This window comes from Haliotis rubra, unplaced genomic scaffold (genome assembly GCF_003918875.1).
Source record: "Haliotis rubra isolate DU_JTF1 unplaced genomic scaffold, ASM391887v1 Scf386, whole genome shotgun sequence".
NCBI classification, from domain to species: domain Eukaryota; kingdom Metazoa; phylum Mollusca; class Gastropoda; order Lepetellida; family Haliotidae; genus Haliotis; species Haliotis rubra.
The window spans coordinates 62323-80218 of record NW_025767064.1 but is presented as its reverse complement, the minus strand read 5'-3'; the positions used below and the strand labels follow the sequence as shown (position 1 = coordinate 80218).

Sequence of the window (17896 nt, the reverse complement as noted above, 5' to 3'; positions counted from 1 at the left end):
CCCAAACTTCATGATACGTATCATATTAACCACATAGTGTATTCGTTGCAGCCCTACTAAATTGTATGACTAATGTAAGACACTTGTGAAGCATTATGTTACTTACGGAACCAATACACAAACTTAATAACGTGTTCAAATCTATTTCATTAACAGTCTTTTTTGACTGAACTGTGGCCTAAACTTTATAAGAAGGTATATAACCTCTACTGACCTGTCTCTAACCTTGACCTGGTTCTTGAATTCCTTGATCTCTGCAACAGCCTCCACTAATCCATATCCCTGTACAAAAATCATCCCAGATTTCATGATAAGTCAACAAGATACAATAAAAGTAACAATATAAACAAGATTTAAATCATAAAAGATTTTAATCACAGGCATCGTTACTCCAATGGAAGATGGAAGAAACAGAGTGATGACGCTACCTATATGACATAATACTTAGTGTTTTGATTTTGACGGGATCAGAAATTCATCCAGCAAGTAAAGATTGAAATTTGGAAATTTTAACATAAATTGTATATTTATATACTTATCCTATCTCACGACTTGCAACTCCCTCTCTTGCTTCGACTTTTAGTGGAACGACTGTAAACTTTTTTCAATGGGCCTCCTTGTCCTTTCGCCCATGCACTCCATGCTGCTCTCCTTAATTAGCTTCCTAGTTCCTAATAAAGCTTGCAGCATGCTCCACTAATTGCCCACGTGACTACCTTGAATGATCATTCTCATCTTGGAGCCAACGTTGTAATCTGAGTTGTGGGGAGGCCGTGCGTTTATCCATCGCGTGAGATAGGATAAGTATATAAATATACAATTTATATTAAAATTTCCAAATTCTTAAACTTATCCTATCTCACGACTTGCACTTATCCCACAGTTGGATGTCTGTCTGGACAGTGCGAACAGCTGGTCTTGGAGCTGTGTGGACTGATGACAACCGTAGATAGCGATTTACAAGGGAGGCCTGTTACGCATGCACGCAACTCCTATGCTTGTAGTGGGTTCTCCGGAACCCCTTGGCTTACTAAGCACAACGACTCCCAGGGAGATGGGTGCACCCGAGTGATGTGGTGTCCGGCCGCAACCTTGTACAAGACAAGGCAAGTAAGCCTCGCCTCGCCACGATTTACAAGGTACCCCCGTAATTAAAGTCTTGCGACTAGAATCGGGCCAGCCCCTGCTTCAAGAAGGCCCCCCAGACACCGACCGAGGCGGGTGAAAGAGAAACACAACTTGGCATCTCCAAGGTTTAACGTTCAGTTCCGGGCAGCATGTAATTGCAACGTGGAGTAGAGATCAGTAGAGATCAGTAGAGATCAGTAAGCGTGAATGTCGAACACCTCTGCATCGTCATACTGATTGTGCCTCAGGTCCGTAGGGCCACGCTAGGTGGCCGTATTCCGATGCCTTGGTATGGAAGCCAAGTGAAGTAGTTCTTAAACCCATATAATGAGAACAAAAGGTTGAGATCCAGTTCAACTTTTATTCAGTATATACAAGAAAGTAGTAACACGAATGTGGAACCATCCCTCATCTGCGTTGTTGGGCCGATGTAAGCTGCTGAGCCAGTACAAGAGGTCCGAACTGGTGTAGTCCCTGGACATCAGTGACAGACACGTCTCGCAGGTAATGTGAAGAGAAGACTGTATCAGAACGCCAGAAGAAACCTTCCATGATAGCGGTCAAGGAGCAGTTGCTATGGAGGGCCATCGTTGAGGCTAGTGCACCAGTCTCATGAGGATTGGAAGCGGCTGGAGGAGGCAACCCTGCAAAGGTGTAGGCTCGCAGGATCGTGGCACGCATCCAGAAGGCCAATGTGGTCCGGGAAACCTCAGTTCTTGAAGCGTTTGACAAGGGTATGAAAAGGCGCTTCCGTAGCCGCCGCCGATCCTTGGAGGATCCTTGTAGAGCCCTAACAGGGCAGAGTCTCAAATCTTCATTATCATCAGGCCCAAGAATGGTAGACAACGGGGGAATGGTAAACATCCGGTCCGGTTGCCCTGGCAGTTGGTTTTTCGCAATGAAGTCCCAGCGGAGACCCAGGAAAGCCATGATTCTTCCGCTCGAACCGCACTGGATTGACATCAAGCACATGCAGTTCAGATATACGAGCAGCAGTAGCCAAAGCTACCAGGAAGAATGTCTTGAATGTCACATGTTTGAAGTCCTTGTCTTCTGAAGGTTCATAATCTGTAGAATTCATATGACGAAGGACGACGGACAGATCTCAGGCCGGAAGTCTGAACTTCCTGGACTGGTCAGAGAGTCTATAGGAGCGTAGTAGACTCTGCAACTCGAGAACAGTGGAAATCTTCGTGCCCGTGGTGGTAGCCAAAACCGAGTTGATGGCGGCAAAGTTGGTAGCTAACGTAGTACCCTTGAGTTTCTTAGTAGTGCGGAGATGCTGGAGAAACTCAGCAACGACCTGAGCCGAGGTGGAAGTGGAAGATGCAGTTCCCCTAAGCTTGCAATAGTCTTCAAACTTCTTCCACTTGTCGTACAAGGACGGTCGTACAAAGTACGATGCGCTGAAGTGATAGCTGTGGCTACTCGGCGAGAGTAGCCCTTAGCTATGAGAGACCTCTGAAGATGCGCCAAACGTGTAGATTGAGGGTCTGGGGTGACCCATGGCGCAGTTCCAAGTGAGGGTGAAGATGTAGGTCGTCCAGGTTAGGAAGTTGTACTGGGTTTGGCTCTGCCAGGCTTCTTTCTAAGGTTGACGAACTAACTTCTTGCTGGCCAGAAGGGCCAAAAGCAGTAGTATGTTGCTGGTGGCCAATAGTTTCTGTATTACTTTTGTTAGCAGAGCTGGAGGGGGGAACGCGTAGGCATTGAGACCCTCCCATGATATTGCCAACGCGTCGAGGTCCCACACCAAGGAGTCTGGGATTGGTGATACGAACTTGGGAAGTTGGTTGTTGAACCTTGTGGCGAACAGATCAATTTGAGGCCATGATAACGGGTAGATCATCGACTGAAAGATCTGGGTCAGTAACTTCCACTCTGTCAGGGACGGTCGGTTGGATCAGGACAAGGCATCGACGATCACATTTTTTTACCCCGGGAATGTGTCTGGCTCTGGCTACGATGTTGAGTGAGTCGATGAGATGGAAGAACCTGATCGCCCATTGTAGCAGATTCGCCGAGCCTGTCGAGCCTAGATGATTTATATACCAAACCACTGTCGAATTGTCCGATTGGATCAACAGACTTGCTGATTGAAGCTCGGTTGCCCAATGTGAGATGGCTTGAATTACCGCCTTGAATTCCAGCTCGTTTATATGAAGTACCTGTCGTCAGATGACCACAGCCCGGCCACTTGGTGGTTGAGGAAGTGAGCTCCCCAACCCATGAGGGATGCATCGACGAATAGGTGATGAGTCGGTGCACAACGCATCATAGAGACTCCGGCACAAACATTCCGTTCGTCGAGCCACCATTGAAGGACTGGACGGAGCGGTTCTGGAATGCAAATTAGTTCTTTGGGGTTAACAGCCTGAAGGTATGGGCGTAGAACTCACTGTATCGGCCGAAGTTGGAGCTGGCCTCTGTACGTTAAGGCTTGAGCTGACGTCAGAAGGCCCAGTAGCTCCTGCCACTGTCGTGAGGTTCTTGCCTGAGACAGTCCTGGAGGAATGCATTGCTGAATCTTTATCAACCTGTCGTGAGGTACAACATCATCCCCTGACGAGTGTCGAACAGTGCTCCTATGGATTGGAGTTTCTGAGTCGGTATTAGTTCTGATTTCGCGATGTTCAACAGCCACCCTAACTGTCTGAGCAGCGTGGTGGTGAACTGTAGCTGGCGAAGCAATACGATCGGATCCTGTTGAGCCTGGATGCAATCGTCTATGTAGCTTTCGAAGGTGATCCCTTGAAAGTGGAGGAAGCTCGTTATGGGCTTGGTAATTCGGGTAAAAAGCCATGGGGCCATGGAAATTCCAAATGGTAGGATTTTCCATTGGTAGTGATTCCCGTTGAACACGAGGCGAAGGTACTTCCAGTGTGTTCTGGATGTATCGGAACGTGAAGATAAGCATCCTGAAGATCTAGACTGATGAGGAAGTCTCCCTTCTTCAGGATGGTCTGTAAAAGGTTGATCGGCACCATCCTGAAGTGAGGCGGTGGAAGCAGCAATCGGGAAAAAGATTGCGTAACTCCGGATTGGTAGGGGTGAACGGTGCAGTTCGACGCTGTTTTAATGAGTCCTGGAGCTGTGACTTCTGTATCTTTAACAGTTCAATCGAGACTTGAAAGTGGGTTTCTTTATCAACTTTATTAGATACTTCTTGGATGCTACCATTGAAGTGGGAGTCAGTAAACCAAGGCTGGCGAAACAGTTCTGTTTTAAATCGCTCCAACCATGAAGAGATGTTTGCCCAAAAAATGAGACAACTGATCCAGGATAATTTGGAACTGGTCCAGAGCTAAAGTCATGTATCCTCGGATGTAAGCCTCTTGATCAGAGTAAGTATGCTCCAGAACAGTGTTAACAGTGTTGACTGCTGCAATCACGCAGCTAATAGATGACAACGTCTTTCTCACGGGTGAATCCATGTGAGCCAACTCTCAGTCCTCAATAAGGTTGGGCAAAGCAGCTCGTTTGCCACACAGGGTTCCAATATCCTCATCAACTGTTGGAGCCGTAGAGATTTTTGTTAGGCCGTGGACATGAGAGGTAGAATGAGTCGCTGTAGGAGTGGAATTGTTATCAGGTTCCCATGACTCAGCGATGATCCTAAAGTGAGTCGAAGGATTCTCAGAGCCTGTAGACGGAACATCGTAAGAGACTGTAGGCCTATTAGTGGTATCAGAGCAATGATCACCCGAACATCGGTCAGAGGAACTGTATATCGAGATCTCGACGTGGTAAGTACCGGAGTAGGTTGGTAAGCCGGTGATCTGGATTCCCTAGTATGGCTAGGTGATCCGGTATGATAAGAAGAACTAGTCCAGGTCGCTGTAGTTGGTAATCTGGTTCTGATTGGAGCTCTGGTTCGACCATCTGAATAGGATCGGCCATGAGATGTGGATCTGTACTGTGATCCCGATTGGTCAATGGCTCTGTAAGGTGATCTAGATCGTTTAGGTGACCTGGGTTGGTAAGATGATCTGGATTTGTAAAGTGATCTGGATCGATTCGATGCACTAACTGGAAACTGTGATCGTGATCTGGATCTATAAGGTGATCTGGTTTGCAGTTGCGATCTGGCTTGATTTGGTGATCTGGATTGGTTAGGTGATCTACTTTGATGTTGTGATCTGGATCGGTTCGGTGATCTGGATCGGTCTGGCAATCTACTTCGATGTTGTGATCTGGATTGGTTAGGTGACTGGATCTATTCAGTGATCTGGATCGATTAGGTGATCTGGATCAGTCCAATGATCTACTTCGATGTTGTGATCTGGATTGGTTCGGTGATCTGGATCTGTCCGGTGATCTGATTCGGAGTTGTGATGTGGACCCGTTTGGTGATCTGGATTGGTTAGGTGATCTGGATTGATCAGGTGATATGGATCGTAGTTATGCTCTGGATCATGGCAGTGATCTGGATTCGATCCTGTGATCTTGATCGGCACGGTGATCTAGATCGGGCTTGTGATGGTGATCTGGATCGTGAAGGTGATCTAGATCGTTGTGGTGATCTAGAATGATGTGGCGATCCGGATCGGCGATTAGGTGACGAAACCTGAAGTGTTGATTCATGATGAATGTCCCCCTGCGACGCTGTTGTAGCCAGCTCCGTCCGGTTCAATGAACTGTGGGGAGACAGTTGGCTGGTTGAACGCGGTTGGCCAGGCTCCAAACAAACTGAGACAGTCAAGGGGATATGTACCGATGATCTGGATGATGATAGTGTCGATCTAAGGTCCCCTGGTAGTGTAGATGGGACAGGCAATGAAAAATTGTCGATCACAACCACCCGCGAGTGATCTGACGCTATGGAAGGAGGTGATTGGTGCGTACCTAATAGGTGCCGAACGTCCTCAGATAAGTAAGAATCTGATGAAGCGTCCATAAAATCCTCTTGATCCACAGACGTCGCTCTCTTGCGGGATCGGGATCAGATTCTGTTAATTTCCTGTCCCTATCGGCGATTCTCCGGGAGCAAACACGAAGGTAGGCCTTAAAATCCTCATCTTTTAGTGAATTACACTTGCCACATCGTTTGTTCCAGTTGCATTGTCCAATACAGTCACTGCAAGACGAGTCAGGGTCGAGGGACGAATAATTCGTCTTGCATTGAGCACAAACTTTCCTTTTCCTTTGACTGATTATCAGTTTTCCCATGATGTTAGGGGTGAAATAATGTCCCTAATATACAGCACGTCCCACACAGTCGCATGACAAGAAAGAGAATGATCATTCAAGGTAGTCACGCAAGTAATTAGTGGAGCATGCTGCAAGCTTTATTAGGTACTAGGAAGCTATTAAGGAGCAGCATGGAGTGCACGGGTGAATGGACAAGGAGGCCTATGGAAAAGTTTACAGTCGTTCCACTAAAAGTCGAAGCAAGAGAGAGAGGTGCAAGTTGTGAGATAGGATAAGTTTAAATATATACTTGTTAATAAGTGAGTGAGTCAGATTTGTTTTATGCCACTTTTAGCACTATTCCAGCTCCTCTTGTTAATGAGAGTTGTAGGCATAATGATTTTGATTTTGAGAATTTGTGATTTTTTTATGATTAAGTTGTTGTTGAGACTCTCATTTTGACAGAAGATGGAACTAATTATTGATCACCTGTTGGCACTGTGTGGCACTGTGTGGCACAAGACATTGGGCTTGACCTGCCTTAATGCAACAATATCTTCAACAGATGCACACAGTTTGATGCATTACCTCTCACTGAGGCGATCCTTAGCAAATTCTGAATGGTACACATATCACTTTGGGAACACAACATTAACAAGGCTGCTCTCATAGTTCAAATACAATGTTCCAGGTCTCGAATTCAGTCAATTTTCATTTCCCCCCAAAGTGTAACCATCTAACCATGAACCCTAAATATAGCATTAAGTGACCTAACTGACAATGTAGTTGAAGTCAGGCAACATGGCTGCTGATGTGGTACCATTTGTCTTCAACTTACCGCCTCGTACTCCTTCATTCTTTCCAGAGCCTCATTCAGTTCCTTGTCTTTGTTACGAGCATCTTCTTCTGCCTGGATATACAAATCATCTGAAGTTCATGCCTTAAAAACATGGCAATATAATAGACACCAGGAATCATCAAAAATGAATTGAAAAGAAAATGTAATTTTTGGAGTAAAATTGATATTTTATACTTATCCTGACTCATGCTCTTTTTGCTTGTCTTCTTCTTCTTGCGAACATAGTGGAACACTTGTATCTCCCTAATTGAAGCTCCCTTCAATTTAAAATCACTAATTAGTATTCACCACGAGTTACCTCCTTTCCACAAGCTCGGGAACGAGGGCGCCACCTCTACCCATGTGCCTCACTCTCTCCTCATATACTGAGCCCAACATTTGAATTTACAGGGAAATCCAAAGTGTTATTTGGGGAGGATGGGAGGGCTGACCTCATGAGTCAGGATAAGTATAAAATATCAATTTTACTCCAAAAATTACATATTTTCCTTATCCTGACTCATGCTCTTTGTTTGTAGCATCCCACGAAACGGAGGTGGGAATATCTAATACTTTGATTTTTAATAATTAGTGATTTGAACTGTGATGATTGTAATAACCCTATGGGAACTTCATAAAGGCACTGAATTGATGAATTCCCTGCTGCTAACTTATCAGCTGCCATATAAAGGTTATTACCATGTACCTTATTATGATAAAGTATATATAACATTAATACAATGCTTAAGACTAATAGACTTAAGCTTGTTAATATGCTAGTATAAACTCCTTAGAGTTTGTTAGCTAAAATACTTTAAGATATAACATAGTACTAAGCTTAAGATATGATTAAACTTAAGCTAATTATATAATAGCAAACTCTTTAGAGTTTGTTAGTTAATATACTTATATGATATAGATATAATGCTGAGCTTAAGATATGAATAAGCTTTAGCTACATATATAATAGCAAAACTCTGTAGAGTTTGTTAGCTAATATATTTTATAATATGAGTATAGTACTGTGCTTAAGCTATAATTAACTTAAGCTACATATATAATAGCCAAACTCTGTAGAGTTTGTTAGCTAATATATTTTTATAATATGAGTATAGTACTGTGCTTAAGCTTATAATTAACTTAAGCTACATATATAATAGCCAAACTCTGTAGAGTTTGTTAGCTAATATATATTTATAATATTAGTATAGTACTGAGCTTAAGATATAATTAACTTAAGCTACATATATATAAAAAAACTCTGTAGGGTTTTGTTAGCTAATATATTTTACAATATGAGTATAGTAGTGTGCTTAAGATATAATTAACTTAAGCTACATATATAATAGCAAACTCCGTGAGAGTTTGTTAGCTAATATATTTTACAATATGAGTATAGTAGTGTGCTTAAGATATAATGAACTTAAGCAACATATATAATAGCAGAACTCAGAGAGTTTGTTAGCTAATATATTTTACAATATGAGTATAGTATTGTGCTTAAGATATTATTAACTTAAGCTACATATATAATAGCCAAAAACTCTGTAGAGTTTATTAGCTAATATGTTTATAGTGTAACCATAGTACTAAGCTTATATACTGAGCTTAAGTTATGATGAAACTTAAGCTATATATATATAATAACAAAACTCCCATTTAGTTTTGTTAGCTAATACCTTTATAATGTAACCATACTGCTTAAGATATGATGAAAACTTAAGCTAATTGTATAATAGCTTAAAACAACCCTTTAGAGTTTGTTAGCTATGATATAAACCTAGTATTGAGCTTATGAAGGAAAACTTAAGCTACATATATAATAGCAAGAACTCCGTAGAGTTTGTTAGCTAATACATGTTATAATGTAACTATAAAGCTTAAAATATGATGAAACTTAAGCGAAATATATAATAGCAAAACCCTCTTTTAGAGTTTTGATAGCTAATATACCTATATGATATAAACATAGTACTGCTCTTAAGATATGAATAAGCTTAAGTTACATATATAATAGCTAAAACTCTGTAGAGTTTGTTAGCTAATACATGTTATAATATAACCATATTGCTTAGAAATATGATGATACTTAAGCCAAATAGCAAAAAAACTCTTTAGAGTTTGTTAGCTAATCTACTTATATGATATAAACATAGTACTAAGCTTAAGATATGAATAAGCTTAAGCTACCTATATAATAGCAAAACTCCTTAGAGTTTGTTAGCCAATATATTTTAATAATATGAGTATAGTACCATGCTTAAGGCATAATTAGCTTAAGTTACCTATATAATAGTAAAACTCCTCAGAGTTTGTTAGCTTAATTAACTTAAGCTATGTATAAAATAGCCAAAAACTCTGTAGAGTTTGTTAGCTGATGCATTTATCATGTAACCATAATATTACTCTTAAGATATGAATAACTTAAGGTAAATATATATAATAACAAACTCTGTAGAGTTGTTAACTTATATATTGTATGATGTAATAATCATAGTACTGTGATGATAAAAGGAACTTAAGTAAATTATATATAGCATGAAGCTATTTAGTATTGTTATAAGATAAGTAAAAATCTGTTAGATTGACTTATCTTCTCCGAGGAACTGTCAGCTGTTGTGCGAGGACCATGGGATCGAATTGGTGTATACCTGAGACGCCCTCGGTGGTGATATCTCTCAGATAATGGTTTGCAACCACCATATCGATCTCCAGAAATAAACCCTCCAATATTTCAATCACATTTGTGTGGAACAATTGTAGAAGTTAGCTTATAATATCATGAGTATTAAGCTCATGGAGGGTCGGAATAGGTCCATCCAAGATATGCACGAGTATGACAGTTCTGATCCAAATGGAGATATAGTACATGAGACTTCTCTCATGTAAGTTGATGATAGAGGAAATAATCTGTTGCATTTTTTCTCCTGTTTGGTTTGGTGGAGATAAATTTACAGTGCTCTTGCTGGCCATCTTGATAGAATCATCGATCATGGGGTCCAAGTATGTCATCCAGGCGTGTTCATAAACCTCACTTGTGAGGTGTTGAGCACTATATTCATATCCCCAGGTTACGCGAAATTTCCGCTTATTCTCCAAACAGAAGTTTAGTAGGTTTACTAACCATCTAGTTGTGTTAGTCGCTTGATGAAATTCAGCTGTAGTCTGAAACGCTGTGGATTTAGATCCACTTGTATCTTCGCTCTAGGTAATTCACCGCTAAGTCCTTGACGATGTAGGTGCACAACCAGGTGTGTCTGTCCTCGCTGAACTTTATGTAAAATCGCCTGACTGCCGATCCCTCGCCTCTTAACTTGACAGGGAGGTCTCATCTTGAAGAAAGGCAGTCTAATCATGAATGTTCAGGTTAACTGGACTGTAATGAGGCTTGCTCGCTCACTGATATATAGTTGTCACTTGTGACGTAAGTCTTGAACTGTGAATAGAGATCGACCTCTGTGTAGGTCGCTGTCCCTCGCGCGTCCAATCAGAACAAGGCATTTTGATTCTGTATAATACCCGCTGTGATGTCACCGTGTAGCGGAAAAAACCCACCTTGAATAAATTCTTGTCGCCGCTGATATTAGCATAAACGCCGGTCTTCACCGTAGCTTCCCTCGGTTATCCGGAGTGACCACGCGTTTCGAGGGTTAATGGTAACCGCTGAACCCTCCGCCAAATATCTCGCCTGTAATTTTATGCTGGGTAGGTTATTTTCCTGGTTGTCGGAAAGTAATTTCAGTTTTGAATATAATTCGACTTCCTTATATATAAGGGTATAAACAACTTGCAAGCTGTGAGCTTGTAGACTGTATACATGAATGTATCGTCCATAATTGTAGAATTAACGTTGAACTTGTTGTACATATTTCTTCTCAGAACTTTGACGATTAAGAGTTATACTGCTGTAACAAGGCTGCTGTTCAATTTCGATATTGAATTGTCTGCAGATATGTAATGGTCACGCATGTAGATAATCGTGATCGTCGTCCGGGATTGTATATTAGCAATTTATACGAATAGTTGATTTCTGTGAAGATCTATGAAATGTCGCTGACTAATAATACAGCGACGCTCTGTGTTGTAAATAGCCTGAGCAATTATCTTCGCAGAGGCTTATAGATCGCATCTGGCATACAGTTGATAATCAACTTATGCGACGCCTTGAACGGACTGACGAAAGTAGCTATATATGACGAAGTGGCTAGTATATGGAAACCTTGGAGGAGACTTCCTCGTGAACGCCGGAGACTTCGCTAAGTTCTCGGTATCCCTTCTAGATCTTCTGGGTGAAGTAGACTTGAGCCACTTAGCCTTCGCGACCATCGCTAAGGTGTCGAAGTCAAAGCCCGATTAGTATATATATATATATATATAAATATATATATGAGCTTGTTTCGTGGAACAGCCTCTGTGTTTAACAGGATGTGGGTCGGCGAAAGCTTGCCTAAGTATGGTCAAAGATGGATCATCTTATCATATTCTAGAAGTCGGGTTACGAAGTCTGGTGATAAGTGTCTAATTGATCGCTTCTAGATCTATTTAGGCCAGCTTAACATACGCCTCGTCGCCATGGATTCAACAGAACCAATATAATGATTGTAGTTCTTATACTTGATATCGATGATCAACTTGTCTATGGGTTGATCTTCTCGAGACTTGTGAGGGGAACGTTGATAGTTTCACTGGGCTCTTGTATAGTCCCCGATGTCCTTCTAGATGATGATGATCTGGATTCAGGTGTCCTTTCAGCATGCCTTCGAAGCTTCCTCTGCGTCCGTCCGGGGAACGACGATATGACCTTCGCTAAGGCTTCCGTGATGTCTGATGGTCCGAGTCCACATCTAGGGATGAAACCGCATAAGGTGATGATCTATCCTGCCTTCTGCGAGTCCTCCTTCGCCGAAGGCTGTACATTTAGGTTCTTTTCCGCGAAGGCTGTACATCTAGGTCCTTTCCGCTTCAAGGCCTTCGCGAAGGCTGTACATCTAGGTCCTTTCGTCAAGGTGGTCCGCGACTTCCTTCGCTGGAGGTGACATCGCCCTGGCTGCCACGCTGGACGGGGGTGCCTCTGGGGTGCTGTTCACGTTGGAGCCTTCGGAAGGTTCGACCCCTGCTACCGCAGATATTGGTCCTCCATGATGTTCATAATTTGTCGCATCATGTCTTCTGGATGGTCTGCGCTAATTTGCGGTCGCCGGTGCTTTATCTGCGGTGTTAATGGAGGGGTCCACCGAAAATCGTCCGACATCAGTGCGTAGAGGCATCAGGCTGCATGGTGATCTCTGCTGATGTCGCTGTAGCTGTCCCCGGTCGTTTCTTGTATGACGCCGGGTATGATGATCAGCTGATCATCGAGAGGTCCAGGTCATCGGCTGAACAATCTCGCTGAGAAAGTCCTAGTAGACTTCGCTGATTTTCCTCAGAGGTCGACGCTGCCCTGGGTGGTGCACGCCTGGCGCTTGAGTGTTGGTAATGATGGGACCTCAGGACGACCATCGATATCTGCGCGGTACATCAGGCTGCATGCTGATCTGTGCCGACATCGGGTCAATCTTTGATGTACATCCGCATGATGACCGGCTGATCATCATACAGGCCCAAACTTCGATGGGAACGGTCTCGTTGTTGAGATGTAGTAGAAAAACCCTCTAGTCTTCTGCTGCGACGATGGGATGTCTGGGGAAGCAGAATGCTTCTTGGAGATGGCGATCTACGCCCCACACCTCTCCACCACTCTAGCGAACACCACACGGAGGGGAGTCGGCCAACAGCAGTAGACTGGCTTAGGTTCCGTATCAGTCATACTAGACTCTGCATACGCCGACCTATCTGCTGTAGCGTACAAACGCAAAGTAAATATTAATAAAGAGGTAGAATTGATAAATTAGTACCGCAACTGCAATGTGAATATAATAAACATGGCTACATCATATTAAAGGTGGATCAGCAGCAGCATAAAACGTAATCTGCAATAGTACAGAATTTTTATCAACGTAATCCACTGAAACAAACACGGCGTCCCGTGAATAACTGTAGAAAAACGACTAAATATCAATATATAATCGTTGAAGGATACTAGCTAAACCTCTATAGATGTCTATACGAGGTAACTAACTAAATATAATCAAAGGATATAGTGTGTCGGGAGACACAGGCGCTCTCACGTCCAGCTCACTGGGCGAAGAAGGAGAGAGTGAGGCACATGGGTAGAGGTGGCGCCCTCGTTCCCGCGCTTGTGGAAAGGAGGTAACTCGTGGTGAATACTAATTAGTGATTTTAAATTGAAGGGAGCTTCAATTAGGGAGATACAAGTGTTCCACTATGTTCGCAAGAAGAAGAAGACAAGCAAAAAGAGCATGAGTCAGGATAAGGAAAAATTAGTTGCCGTATTGTAAATGTAATCTAACATAATGAGTGAGTGAGTGAGTGATTTGAGTTTTATGCAATATTCCATATATTTATCAGCAATGTTCCAGCTATATGGAGGCGAGACTGTAGATAATTGAGTCTGGACCAGACCATCCAGTGATCAACAGTCTGTGCATCAACCTACGCAATTGGGATATGATGACATGTGTCAACCCAGTCAGTGAGCCTGACCACCCGATCCCGCTAGTCATCTGTTACAACAAGCATGGGTTACTAAAGACCAATTCTAAACTGGATCTTCATGGGTATTTAACATAATGAATATAAACCACAGGTGTACCTTCTTGGCTTCCCTCTCAACATCTCTCTGCTGCTCCTTCTGACTCTTGAGTGTGCTCTGGAGCTCTCGGACCTTGGTCTGCATCCGATCTCCTGGACCACTCCCAGCTGATTAGGAAAATGTCATGATACAAAACGATACAACAGGGCCAGGCTGATATTTTAATGAGTCTGCAGTTTTGATTTTCACAAAAAACAAAGGCTTCAATAAGCATGGGACCTTTACCCGTGATGATATAATAATAATAATGTGAATATTTATAACGCACCTTTTCCAGGGTAGATATCCTGCTTAAGGCGCACAATCTGATCATTATTACCACGGACAGCCCAAGCTGCCTGTTAGGTGCTAGAAGGTTAATAGTCTCACGACTTATTTCACTGGGTACCCATTTCCTGCTGGGTGAACAGAGACAAACTCACTTGCCTAAGGTGAGACCACATGTGCTTCGGTGTGGGGCAGCACTGTAGTCCTAGAAACGCTCAGGGATCAAGCTGTCACACATGGTCACCCATCCAATGACTCTGCACCCAATGTTGCTTAACTTCAACTGATTGTGACCTGAACTCTATGCACCGGACTACATGCCACACTTTTTACACTTCATTTCCACTCGACTAATGGTAAGTAGCTATACATTTAGGTATAAGCATTTGAACGACTGAATGTAAGCTAAAACATGCTTTCTGCTAAACTTCAGCTTTGGTATCTATGGGTTTTGGCAAAATCTCAACAGCTCAAGTCAGCACTGTTCTAGCAGCATCAAGGTGAGCGAACACTTGTGACTGATTGACTCTAGTCTACCTCACCCCCAAAAGTGTTCAAGATATACTTTTGAGTCCCAATCCAATCCCTTCGAGACTGTTTATTTAACATTCACAGGATCCTGTTGGAGAGAGAAATGTGCGTCTACAACTGTTTCCCTCACCTCTATGCAGCTCCTCACGCAGGTCGTCAATAATGGCGGTGTTCTTATCCATCTCATAGATGTACTGGTTCACTTTCTCTGTCAGTTCCTCAATCTGCTTGTCTTTCTCTTTCAGAACCTACAGCACAAAATATGGTACTCCTTTACAAACATTCCAGTCCACAGACCACAATATATGAACAATTAAGGAATAGTATATAATGCAAATGAACCTTTCCTAACACTGTTGGTTCATGATGACATGCAGGTAGCTCATTAAGCCTTTCTGCAGAATGTAACATATCCAATTATTAAAATTAGCAGACAAATGAAATCTTTAGCAGTTGATCAGCTACCGATAAACACACAAGGATATGAAATATGCCAGATCAGCCATAACCAGTTCCACCTGTACAACTCACCTGTCCAAGAGCTGCCACTGAAGCCTTGTCAGTGTCCATGTTGGCAGCAATCAGCTGATCTCGCAGTTTAAACACCTGGTCCTGCAGCTCCCCAATCTGTTGATCCTTCTCCCCCATCAGGATCTACCAACACATCCTGTATATTACAACATCCCAACGTGCTGATCCTTCTCCCCCATCAGGATCTACCAACACATCCTGTATATTACAACATCCCAACGTGCTGATCATTCTCCCCCATCAGGATCTACCAACACATCCTGTATATTACAACATCCCAACGTGCTGATCCTTCTCCCCCATCAGGATCTACCAACACATCATGTATACTACAACATCCCAACGTGCTGATCCTTCTCCCCCATCAGGATCTGCCAACACATCATGTATACTACAACATCCCAACGTGCTGATCCTTCTCCCCCATCAGGATCTACCAACACATCATGTATACTACAACATCCCAACCTGCTGATCCTTCTCCCCCATCAGGATCTACCAACACATCATGTATATTACAACCAGGATCTACCAACACACATCATGTATATTACAACATCCCAACGTGCTGATCCTTCTTCTCCCCCATCAGGATCTACCAACACATCATGTATATTACAACCAGGATCTACCAACACACATCATGTATATTACAACATCCCAACGTGCTGATCTTTCTTCTCCCCCATCAGGATCTACCAACACACATCCTGTATATTACAACACACAAACGTGCTGATCCTTCTTCTCCCCCATCAGGATCTACCAACACACATAATGTATACTACAACACACCAACCTACTGATCCTTCTTCTCCCCCATCAGGATCTACCAACACACATCATGTATATTACAACATCCCAACCTGCTGATCCTTCTTCTCCCCCATCAGGATCTACCAACACACCATGTAGACTACAACATCCCAACCTGTTGATCCTTCTCCCCCATCAGGATCTACCAACACACCATGTAGACTACAACATCCCAACCTGTTGATCCTTCTCCCCCATCAGGATCTACCAACACATCATGTAGACTACAACATCCCAACCTGCTGATCCTTCTCCCCCATCAGGATCTGCCAACACATCATGTATATTACAACATCCCAACCTGCTGATCCTTCTCCCCCATCAGGATCTGCCAACACATCATGTATATTACAACATCCCAACGGCTGATCCTTTCTCCCCATCAGATCTAAGCAACACATCATGTATATTACAACACACCAACCTGCTGATCCTTCTCCCCCATCAGGATCTACCAACACACATCATGCATATTACAACATCCCAACGTGCTGATCCTTCTCCCCCATCAGGATCTACCAACACATCATGTATACTACAACACACCAACCTGCTGATCCTTCTCCCCCATCAGGGTCTACCAACACACACCATGTATATTACAACACACCAACCTGCTAATCCTTCTCCCCCATCAGGATCTACCAACACACATCCTGTATATTACAACATCCCAACCTGCTGATCCTTCTCCCCATCAGGATCTACCAACACACATCCTGTATATTACAACATCCCAACGTGCTGATCCTTCTTCTCCCCCATCAGGATCTACCAACACACATCATGTATACAACACACCAACCTGCTGATCCTTCTCCCCCATCAGGATCTGCCAACACACATCATGTATATTACAACATCCCAACCTGCTGATCCTTCTCCCCATCAGGATCTACCAACACACATCCTGTATATTACAACATCCCAACGTGCTGATCCTTCCTTTCCCCCCATCAGGATCTACCAACACACATCCTGTATATTACAACATCCCAACCTGCTGATCCTTCTCCCCATCAGGATCTACCAACACACATCCTGTATATTACAACACACAAACCCGCTGATCCTTCTTCTCCCCCATCAGGATCTACCAACACACACCATGTATACTACAACACACCAACCCGCTGATCATTCTCCCCCATCAGGATCTGCCAACACACACCATGTATACTACAACACACCAACCTGCTGATCATTCTCCCCCATCAGGATCTACCAACACACACCATGTATACTACAACACACCAACCTGTTGATCATTCTCCCCCATCAGGATCTGCCAACACACACCATGTATATTACAGCACACAAACCTGCTGATCCTTCTCCCCATCAGGATCTGCCAACACACATCATGTATACTACAACACACCAACCTGTTGATCATTCTCCCCCATCAGGATCTGCCAACACACATCATGTATACTACAACACACCAACCTGCTGATCATTCTCCCCCATCAGAATCTGCCAACACACATCCTGTATATTACAACACACCAACCTGTTGATCATTCTCCCCCATCAGGATCTGCCAACACACACCATGTATACTACAACACACCAACCTGTTGATCATTCTCCCCCATCAGAATCTGCCAACACACACCATGTATACTACAACACACCAACCTGTTGATCCTTCTCCCCCATCAGGATCTGCAACACACATCATGTATACTACATAACACACCAACCTGTTGATCATTCTCCCCATCAGAATTCTGCCAACACACACCATGTATACTACAACACACCAACCTGTTGATCCTTCTCCCCCATCAGGATCTGCCAACACACATCATGTATACTACAACACACCAACCTGTTGATCCTTCTCCCCATCAGGATCTGCCAACACACACCATGTATACTACAACACACCAACCTGTTGATCCTTCTCCCCCATCAGGATCTGCCAACACACACCATGT

General features: G+C 43.2%; 1 protein-coding gene across 1 annotated transcript in view; it reads right to left on the bottom strand.

Moving 5' to 3' along the window:
- LOC124286548 (centrosomal protein of 290 kDa-like) overlaps positions 1 to 17896 on the bottom strand; it is a 101091-nt gene that overhangs the window by 57899 nt on the left and 25296 nt on the right. Inside the window, 5 exon segments of the mRNA XM_046722917.1 lie at positions 215 to 282; positions 7097 to 7168; positions 13809 to 13915; positions 14737 to 14854; positions 15138 to 15260. Coding sequence (XP_046578873.1) covers positions 215 to 282; positions 7097 to 7168; positions 13809 to 13915; positions 14737 to 14854; positions 15138 to 15260 — 488 coding nt within the window.